Source organism: Vitis riparia, chromosome 16 (genome assembly GCF_004353265.1).
Source record: "Vitis riparia cultivar Riparia Gloire de Montpellier isolate 1030 chromosome 16, EGFV_Vit.rip_1.0, whole genome shotgun sequence".
In the NCBI taxonomy this organism is placed as follows: domain Eukaryota; kingdom Viridiplantae; phylum Streptophyta; class Magnoliopsida; order Vitales; family Vitaceae; genus Vitis; species Vitis riparia.
The window spans coordinates 16,051,237-16,067,591 of NC_048446.1; the positions used below are offsets into that span (position 1 = coordinate 16,051,237).

At 35.8% G+C, this 16,355-nt stretch overlaps 1 protein-coding gene and 2 pseudogenes across 1 annotated transcript; 1 reads left to right on the forward strand and 2 right to left on the reverse strand.

The window, feature by feature from the left end:
* Positions 1–2,107: 2,107 nt before the first annotated feature.
* Positions 2,108–2,704, reverse strand: LOC117933318. The gene has a single exon (XM_034854689.1). It carries the CDS (start codon positions 2,702–2,704, stop codon positions 2,108–2,110), a length of 597 nt encoding a protein of 198 aa, XP_034710580.1.
* Positions 2,705–3,590: 886 nt separating this feature from the next.
* Positions 3,591–9,500, forward strand: LOC117933319 (annotated as a pseudogene).
* The window catches only part of LOC117933320, a 90,836-nt pseudogene continuing 83,504 nt past the window's right edge, over positions 9,024–16,355 (reverse strand).

Genomic DNA, 16,355 nt, shown 5'->3' on the forward strand with positions numbered 1-16,355 from the left:
AACTTCGTTTTATAAACCCATTTAACACCAATGGATTTCTGCCCTTTTGGAAGTTCAACTAGCTCCCAACTATTATTTTTCTCTATAGACCCGATCTCCTCATTCATAGCCTTATGCCACTTTAAATCCTTGATAGCTTCTTGGAATGTAATGGGATCACAATTTGATAACAAAGCATAATGCGCAATTGTATCATAGTTATCAGATTGAACTCTAGTTACCTCAAAATCTTGCATCCATGAGGCCTTTTTCGAACACGGCGAAGTCGTGATTCAACAACTACATTACTCTCTGCTGCTGTTGATGAAGTTTTAGCGGCTGTTGGAGCATCATTTGGTGGACTTTCAGGTATAGAAACCGTAGGAATTTGTTGTTGTAGAAGCTGCTGCCTTTTTTCTTCAGCATCATTGTCAAAAATGACTTGAGTAGGCTGCTGCCCATTCCAATTCCAGGTGCTCTCCTCATCAAAAATAACATCTCTACTGGTCACAATCTTCTTCGTGAGTGGATTGAACAATTTATATGCTTTGGATGCTTCACTTACGCCAAGAAAAACACATTTTTCACCCATATCATCAAGTTTCTTCCTTTTCTCGTCTAGGACATGTGCATAGGTGATGCAACCAAAAATTTTGAAGTGATCTACAGCTGGTTTCCGTCCACTCCAAGCCTCCTCCGGTGTCATGTTTTGAACAGAAAATGTAGGACTTCTGTTCAACACATGGATACTCCAATTTACTGCCTCCGACCAAAAACTCTTTGGAATTTTGCCCCTTGCAAGCAAGCTCCTCACCATGTTGAGGATGGTTCTATTTTTTCTCTCCGATACACCATTCTGGTGTGGTGTATAAGCAGCTGTGAGTTCTCTCCGTATGCCTTGATCATCACAAAAATATTCAAATTCATTTGAACAATATTCTCCACCACGATCAGTACGGAGAATTTTGATGGATCTCCCTGTTTCTTTTTCAACGCGTGCCTTGAAGCTTTTAAATGCACTAAAAGCTTCTGATTTTTCCTGCAAAAAAGAAACCCATGTTTTTCGACTATAATCATCAATAAAGATAATTAGATATTTTTTACCCCCAAAAGAAGTTGGATTAATTGGACCGCAAATGTCAGAGTGAACCAGTTCCAAGACATTCTTTGCTCTTCGCGACTTTCCTTGAGGGAATTGAGAACGATGTTGTTTGCCAACAACACAGCCTTCACAAACTTGAGAAGGAATGGAAATTTGAGGAAGACCCGTCACCATATGTTTCTGTTGGAGAGTTTTTAATCCACCAAAATTCAAATGGCCATAGCGTAAATGCCAAAGCCATGAAAGATCTTTCACTTCAGCCATTAAGAAAGACTGGACACTATCAATCTTCAATGGAAACAACCTGTTTGAAGCCATTTGAACAACAACAATAGCACCTCTCGAAGGATCATATATCTCACAAGCACCCTTCTGAATTGTTATTATGTAACCCTTTTATTGCAATTGACCAGCACTTAACAAATTACTTTTCAAGTCTGGAACATAAAAAACGTTGGAAATTGTTTCTACAAAACCATTCTTGGTTCTAATATTAATATCACTCTTTCCTATTACATTCACAGTAGAACAATCACCAAAGCTCACTGTAGAACGAAAACCTTCATTTAGAAAACAAAAAGAAGACTTACTACCACACATGTGGTTGCTACAGCCTGTGTCCACATACCACACTTCTGCCTGAGGTTGTTCATTGACTTGAGCAGCCATCAACAAGGTTTCAACTTCTTTCTTTTCTGCATAATTAGATTTCTCTTCTTTTTCTTTGTCGTTAGGTAATTTAGTATAACATTCAGAACGGTAATGGCCAAATTTATGACATCTAAAACACTCTACCTTGGATTTGTCAAATTGTTGATTTCGACCTCTGCCTCTATTTTGGAAATCTGGTTGATCTTCATCAACTCTAAAATTGTCTCGTCCACCTCTTCCTCTACCTCCATCTCTAACTCCTCGAACTCCTCTTCCTTTGCCTCTACCTCGATCTGCTGATCTATTCGTTGTCAAGGCATTGTTGTTAGTTGAAGCCTTTAAAGCTTGCTCCTCTTTGTCCTCCTGGATGATTTTCTACTCATGAACTAACAAAGATCCTTGCAACTTGTCAATTGATAGTTCATCAAGGTCTTTCAATTCCTCAATAGAACAAACAACATAGTTAAATTTTGGCGTCATTGACCGAAGAATTTTCTCAATAACAGCCACGTCCTCCATCTTCTCGCCATGAATTCGCATTTTGTTGATGATTTCCATTGTTCTTGAGAAGTAATCAGAAACTGACTCTCCCGGCTTCATTCGAAGAGTTTCGAACTCAAATCGAAGTGCTTGAAGCTGCTGCCTCTTGGTCCTCGTTGATCCCTGGTACTTCTTCTTCATGGAGTCCCAAATCTGCTGGGAGGTGTCCTTGCACAGAATAGTTTCCAAGATTGAGTGATCAATAGATTGGAACAAATAATTCTTTGCCTTTAGATCTTTTAATCTCTGTCCTTCAATCTCTGTTTTCTGCGCATCCGTCATTGGTGAGTTCGTTGCTGGTTCTGCTATCCCTCCAGAGACTACTTGCCAGTACTCTTTAGATCGTAAGAAATTCTCCATCAATATGCTCCAATAGTCATAGTGACCATCAAAACGTGGAATTGCAGGTTGCACAAAATTTTCAGAGGCCATTGTTTTTTTCTGTTGCTGAAAGAAAATAAACAAAGCTGCTGATATATGTCTCTCTGTCTCACAAACTCTCTCTCTGTTTTGGCACTCTCAATTCTCACTCTCTGGTTTTAACCCACTTTTCTAACGTTAACCGGGCTCTGATACCACTGATAAAATAAACTGAGCAAAAGTAAAACCAAAACAAAGAAGCAATTCCACACTTTATTTGTACCGAGACAACTAATAAATAGGCAATACAATCAACTGGCTTGACAAAGCCATAACAACAAAGACATAAAAATAGGACCATGAAACCATGTTTCAATAAATCTGCTGCCACCATCACCAAAAATCAGGAGATAATAAAGAGACTCAATAAACAATTTCCTATAGACCAGGACAACATAACAGATATAAGACTCAACATAAAACAATTTAATATTATTAAAGACTTGGTCAAATGACCCATTGCACGAAGATATTTTATCACATGCACTGTGTTTCCTTTCTGAATATAAAGTTCTGAATGGAAATTTCGAGGAAATTAGGGTTTCCAATGATGAGATTGGATCTGTAACTGTTGGAACCTATGGTCAAATTCTTGAATTGCTATTTCGGGATACCCTAATTCCCTATTTTTGGTATAAAGATAAAGATAAAGATTTTCAGTTCAGTTTCAAAGCAAAGGTCTACATTTAATCTCTGTTTTGATCTTCTTTAGCTATGGATGTTGACGAGCATGGTAACAAACGGGTGTTTCAACGACTTAGGGCTTCGAATGATAGTGGCAAACAACAAAAGGTTTGTTACCATTGGAAGGCAGGCAGGTGCAACAAGTTCCCCTGTCCGTACCTACACAGAGAATTACCAGCTCCTCCTCCCGAACAATACCAACCATTCATAAGCAATGGATCATCGTCCAAACGGCCGAATCAAGGAGTACATGACGATCGCAGCTTTTCTGGTGCACGAAGAAGCCCTAATTTTAATCCTGCGTGGGGGCGAGTTCATGGCGGTGGTGCAGGCAATAGAGCTCAAGGTAGTGGCGCGGGCAATAGAGATTGAGAAGCTTTATAATTATTGGCTTCAAGGAAATTGTAGTTATGGGGATAAGTGCAATTTTTTGCATTCTTGGAGTATTGGTGATTGTTTCTCAAGTTTGACACTGCTTGAAGGGCATTAGAAAGTAATTAATTTGTTTGAATTTTGGTTATATTTGGAGTTCTTGTGCATTTGAATGGATGGGCTGATCGAGGTTTAGTGGACAGGTCGTCAGTGGGATTGCTTAGCCATCTGGGTCTGATAAGCTATATACTGGGAGCAAAGATGAGACTCTGAGGATTTGGGACCGTCAATCTGGTCAGGTTGTTATTATAATTATTTGTTTTTGTGGTGAATTGGTGTTTTTACTGTTTATTTCTTAATGCTTTGGTTAGTTGCTGGAAAAGCGGAGGAATACATAAGAAAACATGCCTTGGAATTGGTATATGATAATATTTAGAATTAAAAAAATTTAAAGCACTATTATATTTATTTTTACACTGACTAACAATTTTTAATAATGTTATATCTTAAAAATAATTTACACCAAGCAATATTTTTAATAACAATTTATACACCAAGAATAAATAATGTTTTCTATCCAAAAAGAGCAGAACATGTGTTTGGCAGTGCATTTCATAAAGTTGCTTGCACTTTCATTTGAGGTGAAAGTGTGAAACAACATAAGATGATGTATTTGGAAAATGGTGTTTTCTTTCAACATTTGACTTTGGAGAATGAAAGCCATCATAAAAAATGGGTTTTGGGACCTTGAAGTAAATGGACCTAAAGTTTAGAATATTGGAATTGTAGTTTTTGAGACTTGAGGGGAAAAAATACCTCCCTTGTCCTATAGATATATGAATATTATATTGGTTAGCATGAAGTTTTAATTTTGAGTAGTGTTGAAAATTGAGAAATTGCAAAGGGGTTTTTTGTGGTCAGGGAGTTAGGGAGTATAAGCAAAACCATCTTGTTAGTTGGTACTTAGTGTGTAAGTCTAAGGGGGAAGGGGGATTAGGGTTTAGGAAGATTTATGTAAGGAATTGTGCTCTATTAGGGAAACGACTATGGAGGCTTCCTAAGGAAAGTTTGTTCTTTGGGACACATGTGAATGGGTAGGATGTCAACACTATAGCCAGGTGGTCACATCGTTGTCTTTGGAAGGCCATTGCATAGGTCTTTCAAGATTTTTCTAGATACACTCAGTTGGTGGTGGGGGATGAGATAAGAATTTCTTTTTTGGGAAGACTTGTGGTGGGGGGATCAACCTTTCTATTCTTAATTCCTAGATCTATTCAGAATTGTCACAATTAAAAACCTTACTATTTCATTAGTTTTTGGGTTCACTAATTCTTTCTCTTGGAATCTAAACTTATGTCACAATCTTTTGGATCTTGAGATAGAATATCTTGAAAGACTCATGTCCTCTCTTTCACATTTGCACTTATCTCCATCTGGTCCTAATTTGAGAGCTTGATCTCTATTTTCTTCAGGTTTATTTATGGTAAAGTCGTTCTTTTCAATCCTATCCAACCATATTGATCCAATTCCATTATTCCCTATTGATTTTGTTTGGAAATCGCAAGCCTCATTTAAGGTCAAATCTTTTGCTCGATTAGTGGCACTCAAGAAGGTAAACACTAATGACAAGCTACAACTAAGAAGATCCTGCAAAGTCCTTGGTCCTGATGTTTGTTTGTTGTGTATGGAGAGTGGTGAAATGATAGATCATATCTTCTTATATTGTCCATTGAGTTTAGAACTATGGCATAGACTATTCAACTTGGCTCATATCGATTGGTTTCCTCTTAGGAGTATTGTGACAGGATGATTGTCTCATATAAGGGATTGAGAAATACCAGTAGAGGCAAGGTGTTGTGGCAGTTCACTTGTCTTGCTTTGATGTGGGTTATGTGGCGGGAAAGAAATGCTATGATTTTTTAGGACAAGGTAAGAACTTTAGAGGGTCTTTGGGAGATAATTTATCTCTTAGCCTCATTTTGGGATTCTTGCACCACAACTTTTAAGGGTATTCCCCTTAATTTTATCCAACTTGATTAGATGTTGGTGTGTAGTTCCAAGGGTGTGGGCTAGCAAGGATAGATTATTTTTGTATATTCCCACATGGGACATGGTTTGTGGAACCTCATTGTCGTATAGATTTACTTGAACTGTGGAGGTTCCTACTTTCTTTTTGTGTAGATTTTGGAGGATTTCTCATCTGTCTATTGTACTTATTTTACTTAACTTAATATACTATACTGTTGTTTCTCATAAAAAAAAAAGAATGAAGTTTTAATTTTTTTTAGCAATAAAGGAAGTTTTATGTTTTGTTTTCCTTTCTTTTTTTGTTGGCAAACAAGCTGTCCTTAGTTTTGTATCTTATGGCCTTTCTTTGTTTTTTCTTTTCTTTTGTAGTCCACTGGTGTGGTTAATCTTGGTGGAGAAGTTAGCTGTATGATTAGTGAGGGCCCATGGTTGTTTGTGGGTATACCAAATGTTGTTAAGGTGGGTTTGAATGCAAAATCTCCTCCCTTTTGCTCTTATTATATATACTATAGTATTATCACTACCATTTTTGTTGTTTTTTTGTTTTTTGATAGGAAACACGAAAGAATATAACTATAGAAATAAACAGTACTATTGTTTTTTCTTTTGCTATCACTACTATGTTTCATTGCACCTTGTTCTTATAGGATTAGCAACTTGAATATAGCAGTACCAAGCAGATGATATCTTGCCTCACTGGACAATTTATGATGATATTGCAGGCATGGCACACTCAAAATAACACTGAATTGAGTCTCAGTGGACCCATTGGACAAGTTTATGCATTGGTTGTTGGTAATGATTTGCTCTTTGCTGGTGTACAGGTAATTCTTTTGACTACAAGCTGATTATTCTTATTGTCATATAAATTTCATGTGTAGGTTCCATAATAGGTTAGCCTGCACCATATTGAGTCTCTTGGCTTTGGCTTTTAGGTGGTTAAGAAGAACCATATGTTTGCATGGTTCATGTGATTTTAATTTTTAACCATGTCATCAAGGGATAGAATTGTGATAATTGATGTTTTATAAGTACTCACTGTTAAGGCAAGTGCATGCATTGACATTTTCATGAGTATTTCGTGCACTCTTGATTTGGGTTGTGTCTGCTTGTGTTGGTCTTTCGAACACCATGCTCAAGCTCAGCTCTTAGAAAACTTTGAAGGCTTTCCAAGTCTTGAAGGCCTCAAGGATGCTTTGTCATTTGAATTCCCGAATTGAATACTTTGTTTGTGCGTTTAGCTTGGATATGATTTTTAGCTTGGGGACAACACTTTGTCGATATTGGGCTTTGTGGATTGGTTAGGCTCTAGGTAGGGCGCGTTTGCCAGTTTTTGTGTTTTCATGCCTCCTCTTGGGTATTGTGGCTTCTTTGTATACATCATGTATACCTTTTTTTCATGTATAATACATCTTATTTACCTATCAAAAATAAATAAATGGTTTTTTGCTCTTCTTTTCTTTTCTTTTCTTTTCTCTGGCTGTACTTTATTTGTAAACTCATGCATGACTTATTGGTAAGCTTGAGTTGAGGCCTTAGGGCTAGGATCAAAACCTTTGGCAGTATTTGTGTTGTATTTTTGTTATGGTTGTTGAGCCTTCTTAATTGGGTAGGCTAGGAGGGCCAGGTTGATTGGTCTAGTCTGGTCAACCAAGCTGTGCAGCTTGCCTTTCGGGTCAAGTGGGTACGGTCAACCTGTTTTGGAGCTCTACTGTGCTTTAAAGTGTTATCATTAAGACTTACCAATTCACAAAGTCCTTTAGACTTGGGGTCTATCTTAAGGTTAATCACTGAAATTTACTTCGCTTTTTGTGGTGTGGAAGAGGCTTTTTGAGAGACTTGAGCAGGTTACTAATATTTTGAGATAGCAAAATTCCAATTAGAGTCCTCAAATATATTGTCTGAGAAATTGTTAAGGAATTCCTTTCTTGCACTGACAATGGATTGATTGGCAAGGCTAAAGTTGAAAGAAGCTTAGAGGAGCATTTCATGAACTAAAAAGCAATGAGAGATTTCAAAATCTTGAATGCTTGTTTAGGTTTTTGGGGAGCCTTAGTAGCCAAGTGAGTGTTGCAACAGTGTAGGCGAATTGGTTAAGATTCTTGTGTCTTCACTATTATCTTTGTGTCTTTTTTTATATTCATATCTCAAAATAGTGAATAATATCTTGGTTGTGTTGGTGTTTTCTCATCGTTGTAAAACTGATGAATACTTGCAAGGTATTTGATAAAATTTCTTAAGGAGAAGATCTTTGATAAATTGATGAAATACATAATTTGCTAAAGAATTTGGAAAATCCATTCTCCTCTAGAAAATTCTTTTTATTTTTGATGGGCAAATTAGAAATATATAACTGAAGCCCCCCTTGGTCATTCTTGAGTATAACTGGGATAGTTTCACTTATTGTGCCAATGTGATATAGTATGGTTTGCAGTTATATGATGTATGCTCTAAAATTATGATGATCATGAACACATTCAATTTTTGGCTGGCTCTTAGGTTGAAACACGGGGAAAAAAATTGTTGCCTGTTTACGTCCACTGGATTCACTCCATCCCTCACATTCCCCTTGCTCTCATGAAAACATGCTCATACACAAAAGCAGGAATAACCACAAGGAAGAATAATGTGGTGTTTGTTTTTTTACTTAATTCTAAGAGAAAGTTATGCTATGTTAATAAGTAAATTAGTTGTGAATATAACCTAAAATTTGATTATCTAATCCTTAAAATAGTTTGATAAGTTTCATAAGTTACAATTAAGTTTTTGGAGGTAAAATATATTTGGATTTAAAATTAGAGTAGTTGGAAATTGATGTAAATCCTAATTGGGGAGTATTGTTACATTTACATGTGAATTGTATTCATTTACTTATCACAAGACTGTTAATGCATCATTATTGCATGTGATTTGGCTTGTTTTTTGAAAATTTTTGAAGGAGAAAAATATAAATTCTAAAAAATTTCTGAGGGAGAATCATTCTAATAAGTTCATTTCGAGTTGTAAAAAACACTTATTCACCCCCTTGTAGGTGTAGTTGAGATTCAACTACAATTTTATATTGAAACTAGGGAAACGAGGAAAGAAAAAACAACCAAATACAAAGGGGATTACTTTTCGGGGAGCATATACATGAACAAGAATATACCACACATCCAGCAATTACCAGTTAACAAAACACCTTTTTCATTTTGGCAAGAAGCTTTAAGAGAGATATCTTCAACAAGCTAATTGGAACAGGATCGGCTACTATTGCGGGGGGAACCATTCTAACATGTAGACATAGGATCAGTGTTGTCGCCATCCCCAGATTTCTTGGCATAGAATCTCCGGTACATAGAGTCAACTTCAGTAAGGTAATAGGTGCCTGAAGCCAGCAAGCTACAGTCCTTGCTCGTCACAAAGTCCTTGGCACCATAGCGATGCTCCATTAGCTTCAATGTTTCGACAAATTTTTCAGGAGGAAACTGCATATGAAGAGCAGATAGCATAATATTGCAGAAGGAAAAAAAAAGACCAGATGTTAAACTATGGTGCATTTAGAAACAGCTTGCTTACCAGAGATGATGATGCAGAAAAAAGAGGGAAAGAAAAGGGAGAGAAAACTTCTAGCAAGAAATGAATTCTAGCTGTAAATATACTATTTCTAGTGAAGTAATTTCGACATTTGATTTTCAGAGAAGGAAATTAGAAGTTGAAAACATGGCGGAATCTCAAACCTCAATAATTGTCCATAACTTTCATTTCCCAGGTAACACATAGCCAGCAAAGTTTGCTTCATCATATATTTCTCTACCATACCTCTAGCAGAGATACTGAATTCTTAGTTTTACATCTTATGGGATGCTTATATCAGCATGTCAAATTACAAATCCCACTAAGAAACTGTTTATTTAAATGGGTGAATTTAAGATGTATTTTCTAATTTTAATTTATATACAGTTGAAACCAATAACCCAAATCAGATGCAAACAAGTGTTATTAACTTTACCTATTTTGTGCAAAGACACATATGATGCATTAAAAAACATTAATTACACCATTTTGCCACTACACTATGACAAATATAATGTGAAAACACCAGACTGAGCCAGGCTCTAGGCCTTGTCATGTAGCCAATGAGAACACAGGCATGGGATAACTAAGATATATCCAGAAATGTGAGAGCTGTAAGAAGAAGAAATACCTCAAGTCTTGATTTCAACTTCTCAGAGACATTCATCACCATTGCAATGTTCAACAAACTGAATGGATGTTGACCATTCTGAAGTTGGAATGAGAACATTGTGGCAATTAGACCACTCCCATAAGAAAACATTATTACCCGCTTACCTGCCTGGAAATCAATATAATAATTTAAAAAAAAAAAAAAAACTTTTAGGAATCTTTCCACATTAACCTTAATAGCTCTTAACATGTAGGTTCACTTTGGAGTTAGGAACTATGAGGGAAATGATAAGAGAATGAGCAGAAAACAAAGAAGACTAATTAACATATTTGAGATAAATTGTTTTTTCCTCACTTGCTTCACTTTTTTGAGTAGTGAATGAAGAGCCCAAACATGAAAAATTTTCAAGTGATTTTCATTAAATTTCATTTTCCTTCTATTTTCCATCACAACCAAACAAGATTCCCTCTTTTTTTCTTTTTTCTTTTTTTTTCCCTTTTTCCTTTCTTCTGATGTTTCCAAGGTCCAAACAAACCTGTAAGAGCCAAACAGCTAGAAAAGAAAATTGAAAAGGTATTTACCAGTGAATCATGCTTATTGTGAAGAAGGGATGCAAATGCCGCATAAAGAGATGCAGTGTACATGTTGCCAACTTGTTTTGGTAACAAAGTTGTTGGTTGCACCTTTGCATCATATAGATGCTTTGCTACCTACTGTGTTGCCTATAGATTGGAATAAGAATTCATCAGCAAGAAGTTCGTACCTAGCAACCATGCAATAGAATCAACTTTATCAGTAACAGGATCACAATGGTTTACCTTTTCAAGATCCCGGCTCTGGTAGCTCTCATCCTTAGATAGGGCTGAAAATGGAGCTAGCTTTTCTCTTGCGGCCTCATCAACAAGGCTGATCAGACAAAAGCAGTGAATAGTAAACCTGACAAGTGTGCACCAGATAAATTCCTAAAAATTGAATGGTGGAGCTTTGACCCAAAATGCTACACTTTAAAAAAAAAATCCATAAAGTAAACCTAATGTGAAAATAATGCCCAATCTAGTACGTTTGTGCCACATAGGATGCCACATCACAAAACCGTAGTTGGTAACTACGGTTTTATTTTTTTAAAACATTCAAAACCGTAGTCACCAACTACGGTTTTAACTTTAATTCTAAAACCGTAGTTGGTGACTACGGCTTTGACTATTTTAAAAACAGTCAAAGCCGTAGTCACCAACTACGACTTCAACTTTAAATTTATATATATAAATAATTATATTCTTGATTTAAAATATTTAACTTTAATTTATTTAAATAAAAATATTATATTATTTTGATTTTAGATAGACTAAAAATATGTGAGTGATTTAATAAAAATATTTAACTTTAATTTATTTAAATAAAAATATTATATTATTTTGATTTTAGATTGACTAAAAATATGTGAGTGGTTTAATAAAAATATTTAACTTTAATTGATCTCATTATTTAAAGAATAATAATATATGAAATTAAATAATTGATGTCTTTAATTTGATATAAAAATATTTTGGTTTAGTTTTATTAAAATATTTGACACTATACTCAATATAAATATAATTAGTTAAAAATATACTATTTTATGCCCTCATAATGAAGAATATTATATTATTTTGTAACTTTGTACAAAAATTAAAGCCAATTATGCATTTGTACAAAACATAATATGACTTCAAGTGGGTAAATAATTGGAAAATTACTTAAATACAACAAAAATAATTTTATTTTCTCTAATTTTTTCCTTTCAAAATGGGATCAAAATGGAATGGAATGGAAAGGCTTAAAATTTTAAACTTAAAATGCCAACCTAATAGAATTTGTTTTTCCACTTCTTAAAATATAGAATTGTAGAAAGAAAATACCTATTTTTTCCAATCAATTCTCCATTTAGTTTAATTGTTTTGGTAAATAAATGAAAATGCTTTTAGAACATTTTTGTAAATTCATTGAGAATAAGAAAAATGTTCCTTATTGGGTTTTAACGGGAGTTTTAGACAAAAATGATTTCTTTAAAACAAAAAATTCATAAATTAATTTTATTCTCAAAATAATTTCAATGTGATGTGTCTTATTCATGAGGGTATTTACATCATAAAACTGTAATTGGTAATTATGATTTTTTATTTTTTTTTAAATAGTCAAAATAGTAGTTGGTGATCATAGCTTTAAATTTAAACCTAAAACCAACTTTTTTAAGTTCAAATTTTAAATCATGCGAATGTTCAATTTTTTAAGAATTATTTTGATTGGAGGTTAAGATTGTAAATTAGTTTTAATGCATTATTTTTTCTATATTGATATAGTGTTGTTGTAACTAATTAGTTACAAATTTTTAGATTGTCGAATTGCTATATATATATAAGTTCAATTTAAGTTTAAAATTGATCATATTTTCATTTAAATATATAATAATTTGTTCATAGTAATAATAAAAAAAAGTTAACAATATAATGCAAATGAAAATAAACACAAAAACTAAAAATCAGTCCTCAATGAGTGCCACATAATGGGGTCTTCCTCTTTCTTTGCGGACGCCTATGATACTCAGACATCTTTGTGGAATCTAACTGTGCAATCTGCCATGTCTCAGTATGTATAGGTTGAGATGGAGCTGATGGAAGCAAGACTCGACGTCTACGTGGACCACGACGTCTCCTAGGTGGACATACATCTAACTGTGTAACATGTGTAAGGGTATGATGCATGGTAGTCTCTATGGGAAGAGGTGTAGGTGATGGTAAAGTGGTAGATGGTGGGGCGATCTCAGGTACAGTGATATCTGATATGGTAGCATCTAGGAGAGGTGATATAGGAGATGGAAGAATGACATCTTCTGTAGTGGTAGCTGGTGCAATAACATCTAATATAGTGGGCTCGAGGAGAGGAAATATAAGTGATGATGGTGAGGTGACATGTGGTGTAATGGTCTCCTCGAGACAAGGTAGAGGTGATGGTAGATTAGTAGATAGTGGGGTAGTCTCTAGTGTAGTGACATCAGGTATAGTGGCATCTGTGGGAGGAAATACAGGTGATGGTAGAGTGGTATCTGATACGACATGCTCTAAGGGAGAAGGTCTAGGTGAAGGTGATGGTAGGGGTGAAGGGGGAAGTGTGGAAACCTCAGGTGCAAATGGGGTAGATGATGTGGATGGTGCTAACATGGTCTCGGGTGGATGCATAGATCGTCGAGGCTGTTGACCAACTCGCCTACCATCTCTCCTACTATCTCTCCCTCGGCCTCGAATAGGCTGCATCCTAACTGTAGTGGCTGACACAGGTGGTCTCATAGATGGGTATGATGATGTAGGTGACTGACGGGCAAAATGTATGCGATGGTCCTCTCCAATAACATGCAAAATATCAATAGCAATCCGATAAATGTCGCCTAATGCACCTGAAGTAGGCCCTGCAGATCGACTAGCAATCTCAACCATACTAATGATCTATTAAAAAAAAAAAAAAGCTAAACAGACGAAGATGATTTTTAATTAATTAAAATTTAATAAACCATTTATAAATTAAAAAAATCTTACCAACAACTGAGTAGCTGCTACTGTACTATGATACCTCATCTGATCTCTATGGAGAGGGGGTGTGATCAAACGTCGTGTAATACGTCGGTACCACTCCATATATGGATCATGAAACTGCATAGCACCCACCATAGGTGGTGCCGTCACAATACGCTCCGCATGACTAGCCCATAAGGTATGCCGTCACAATACTGTGCATGAAATGCCTCCCAATCATACTTATGTCGTCCTCGCCTATCCATGGAATGGAGGTGTTGCTCTATGGAACAAGATGGAGGTATCCCTTGTTGGAGGCCAAACTGTCACAACACTCGCTCCGGTCGATGCCACTCGACAATGTCAAAGCAGATAAGAGGTGACATCGTCCTCCAAATCTCCTGGTCTGCTAGAGATATCGTCGGAAGATGGGCAACTAAGTCTCCCATGTAAAGCTCCCATAAAACCTATTAAGATCAACATTTGAAATTAATAAAGTTAACGTTTATATGGTTAACAATAGCACATTAGATCTTATATGTACCTGGTCATGGGTCTGTGCATCTAACTGGTCTCGATAAAATGTCAACACACGTGATGGGTTTTGAGCCCATGATAAAGGTACTCTCCACCTACATCCTAACGGATCAGCTAGTAAACCCTCGTGTAACAATGGCTCGTCCTGTAATCCCTACTCTAAATGCTCAGCTGGTAAATCATCGACTGCATCATGCTCTAAATGTTGGGCTGCTGGAGGGGCTAGTGGTCGACCAAAATCGGGTCGACCCAGGTGGAGTCTCTCCCAAGACCATAACTGCAAAAAAATGTAACATTAAAATTTTACTTAAATTATAAACTTCAAACAACTAGAAATTTCAATCTAATGTGAATAATTAATTATACCTGTAATAGTGTGACACATCCAGCAATATCGGTGGCACCATCCAAACTCGCTCGACACAACTCCCTATATAGGTGTGCTAATACTGCACTACCCCAACTATACATAGATGTCTGAGTCAAGTCTCTAAGAAGTGGGAGATAACACATATGTATGTGAGTACCCTTCTTGTCTGTAAATAGCGCTGAACCTATGAGTCCTAATATGAAAGCCCGTGCATACTGCTCTAATGTGGCATCATCTAAATCAACTAGTGGATGAGAGAACTGGTGACATAGCCATCGTGTCGATATCACTGATCCTTTAATCTCAGATGTAGGGGAAGTCACCCCTAAAAGTTCATAACATAGCAATGACCAATCTATATCACATGTGCCAGTGATGGGAAGCCCATGAATACGAAGACCTAATATGACAGCAACATCCTGTAAAGTAATGGTCATCTCCCCAACAGGTAAGTGAAATGTGTGTGTCTCAGGACGCCATCTCTCAACTAGACTAGTGATCAATCCCCAATCTAGTGTAATGTGTCCAATACGATATACACCATAAAATCCAGATCGAATAATATAAGGTCGAAGACGAGGATCCATCTCCCACTCCCGCATAAACCTAGATATATGTTGTCGACAAGTCAAGACTGAAGCAAGTTGTAAAAATAAAAATAAATCATTTAGATAATAAACTGCAATTTTTTTCATTCTTTAAAGAGATATTATGTGTTTTCATATACATACCTAACCAGAGTCAACTAAATGAGACCTATGTCTATCCTGTAGAACCAAAATAGACGTATCTAATGGATCTGGATCAGAACTATGTCCTCTATACTCCATATCTGTAACAAAATTGTGAAGATAAATAAACAATACTTATTGTTTTTAAATAAAAAATATTTTTAATGGAAAAGTTTTAAAAATTTATGGAGTTTTCCATATATTAAGTATATATTAGTTTGATAAATTTAAGTAGATCAATTCATTTATGACCAATAAACAAGTCATACTAGTTTAAAATAAAATTAGAGATACAAATACAATGAAGCATTTTGTTAACATTTTTAATAGAAAATTTCAAAATTTTGATAGAGTTTCCCCTATAGTATGGACATTATTCCAAACACAAATAACCTTATTAGGCAAATGACATCAATATTTATAATCAAACCAAAGCCAATAATTGAATAAAGGTAGTATCATAGTAGCTTACATCACAATATCCAAGAAAATTACATGCACACATCACAAGGTCTAATCAACTCTATTACTGTTTTGACAAGAACGACGATTGTGGCCACTTTGTTTGCATAACCCACATGTAATAGAAGTCTTGCCCTCTCTAACATCCATTTCATTATGCAAACGACTTGATTTAGGTCGTCCACTCGATGCATGTTTCATCGACTCAGAAGGCATGATAATCGGGCCATCATAAGGAAGCCACTCATATACATTGAAAATGGGATGGAACAAGGGTGCTCAAGTATTATAGTACGATTGTGTACTGTAGTAGTGTTGAACAAGTGGTCTAAAATCAACTGAACGAAAATGACATGCTGCTAGAATATGACTACATGGGAATCCATATATGAGTGTTTTACCACACGTGCATGCATACTCTTGTAAGTTGACGCGATATGTTTGACCACGAGTTGAGCTACTCTTAATACCTCTATTACTCTTCACATGGAATTGTCCTTGGATGTGATCATATAAAACAATCTCATGAGATCCCGCCTTAACCACATTTGCCTTCATGTTAGCATCAACATATGGAGTGTATTCATCACTTGAAGCAAGTCGATTAGCACCTTATTCCCTTCTCACAACAAAGTAACTATTTAGCCGAAAAAATGTCAATTGAACCAAAGCAGTTACGGGTAAGCTACGAGCCCCTTTAAGCACACTATTGAACACCTCCGACATGTTTGTAGTCATGATGTCGTACCTTCGACCTCCATCATGA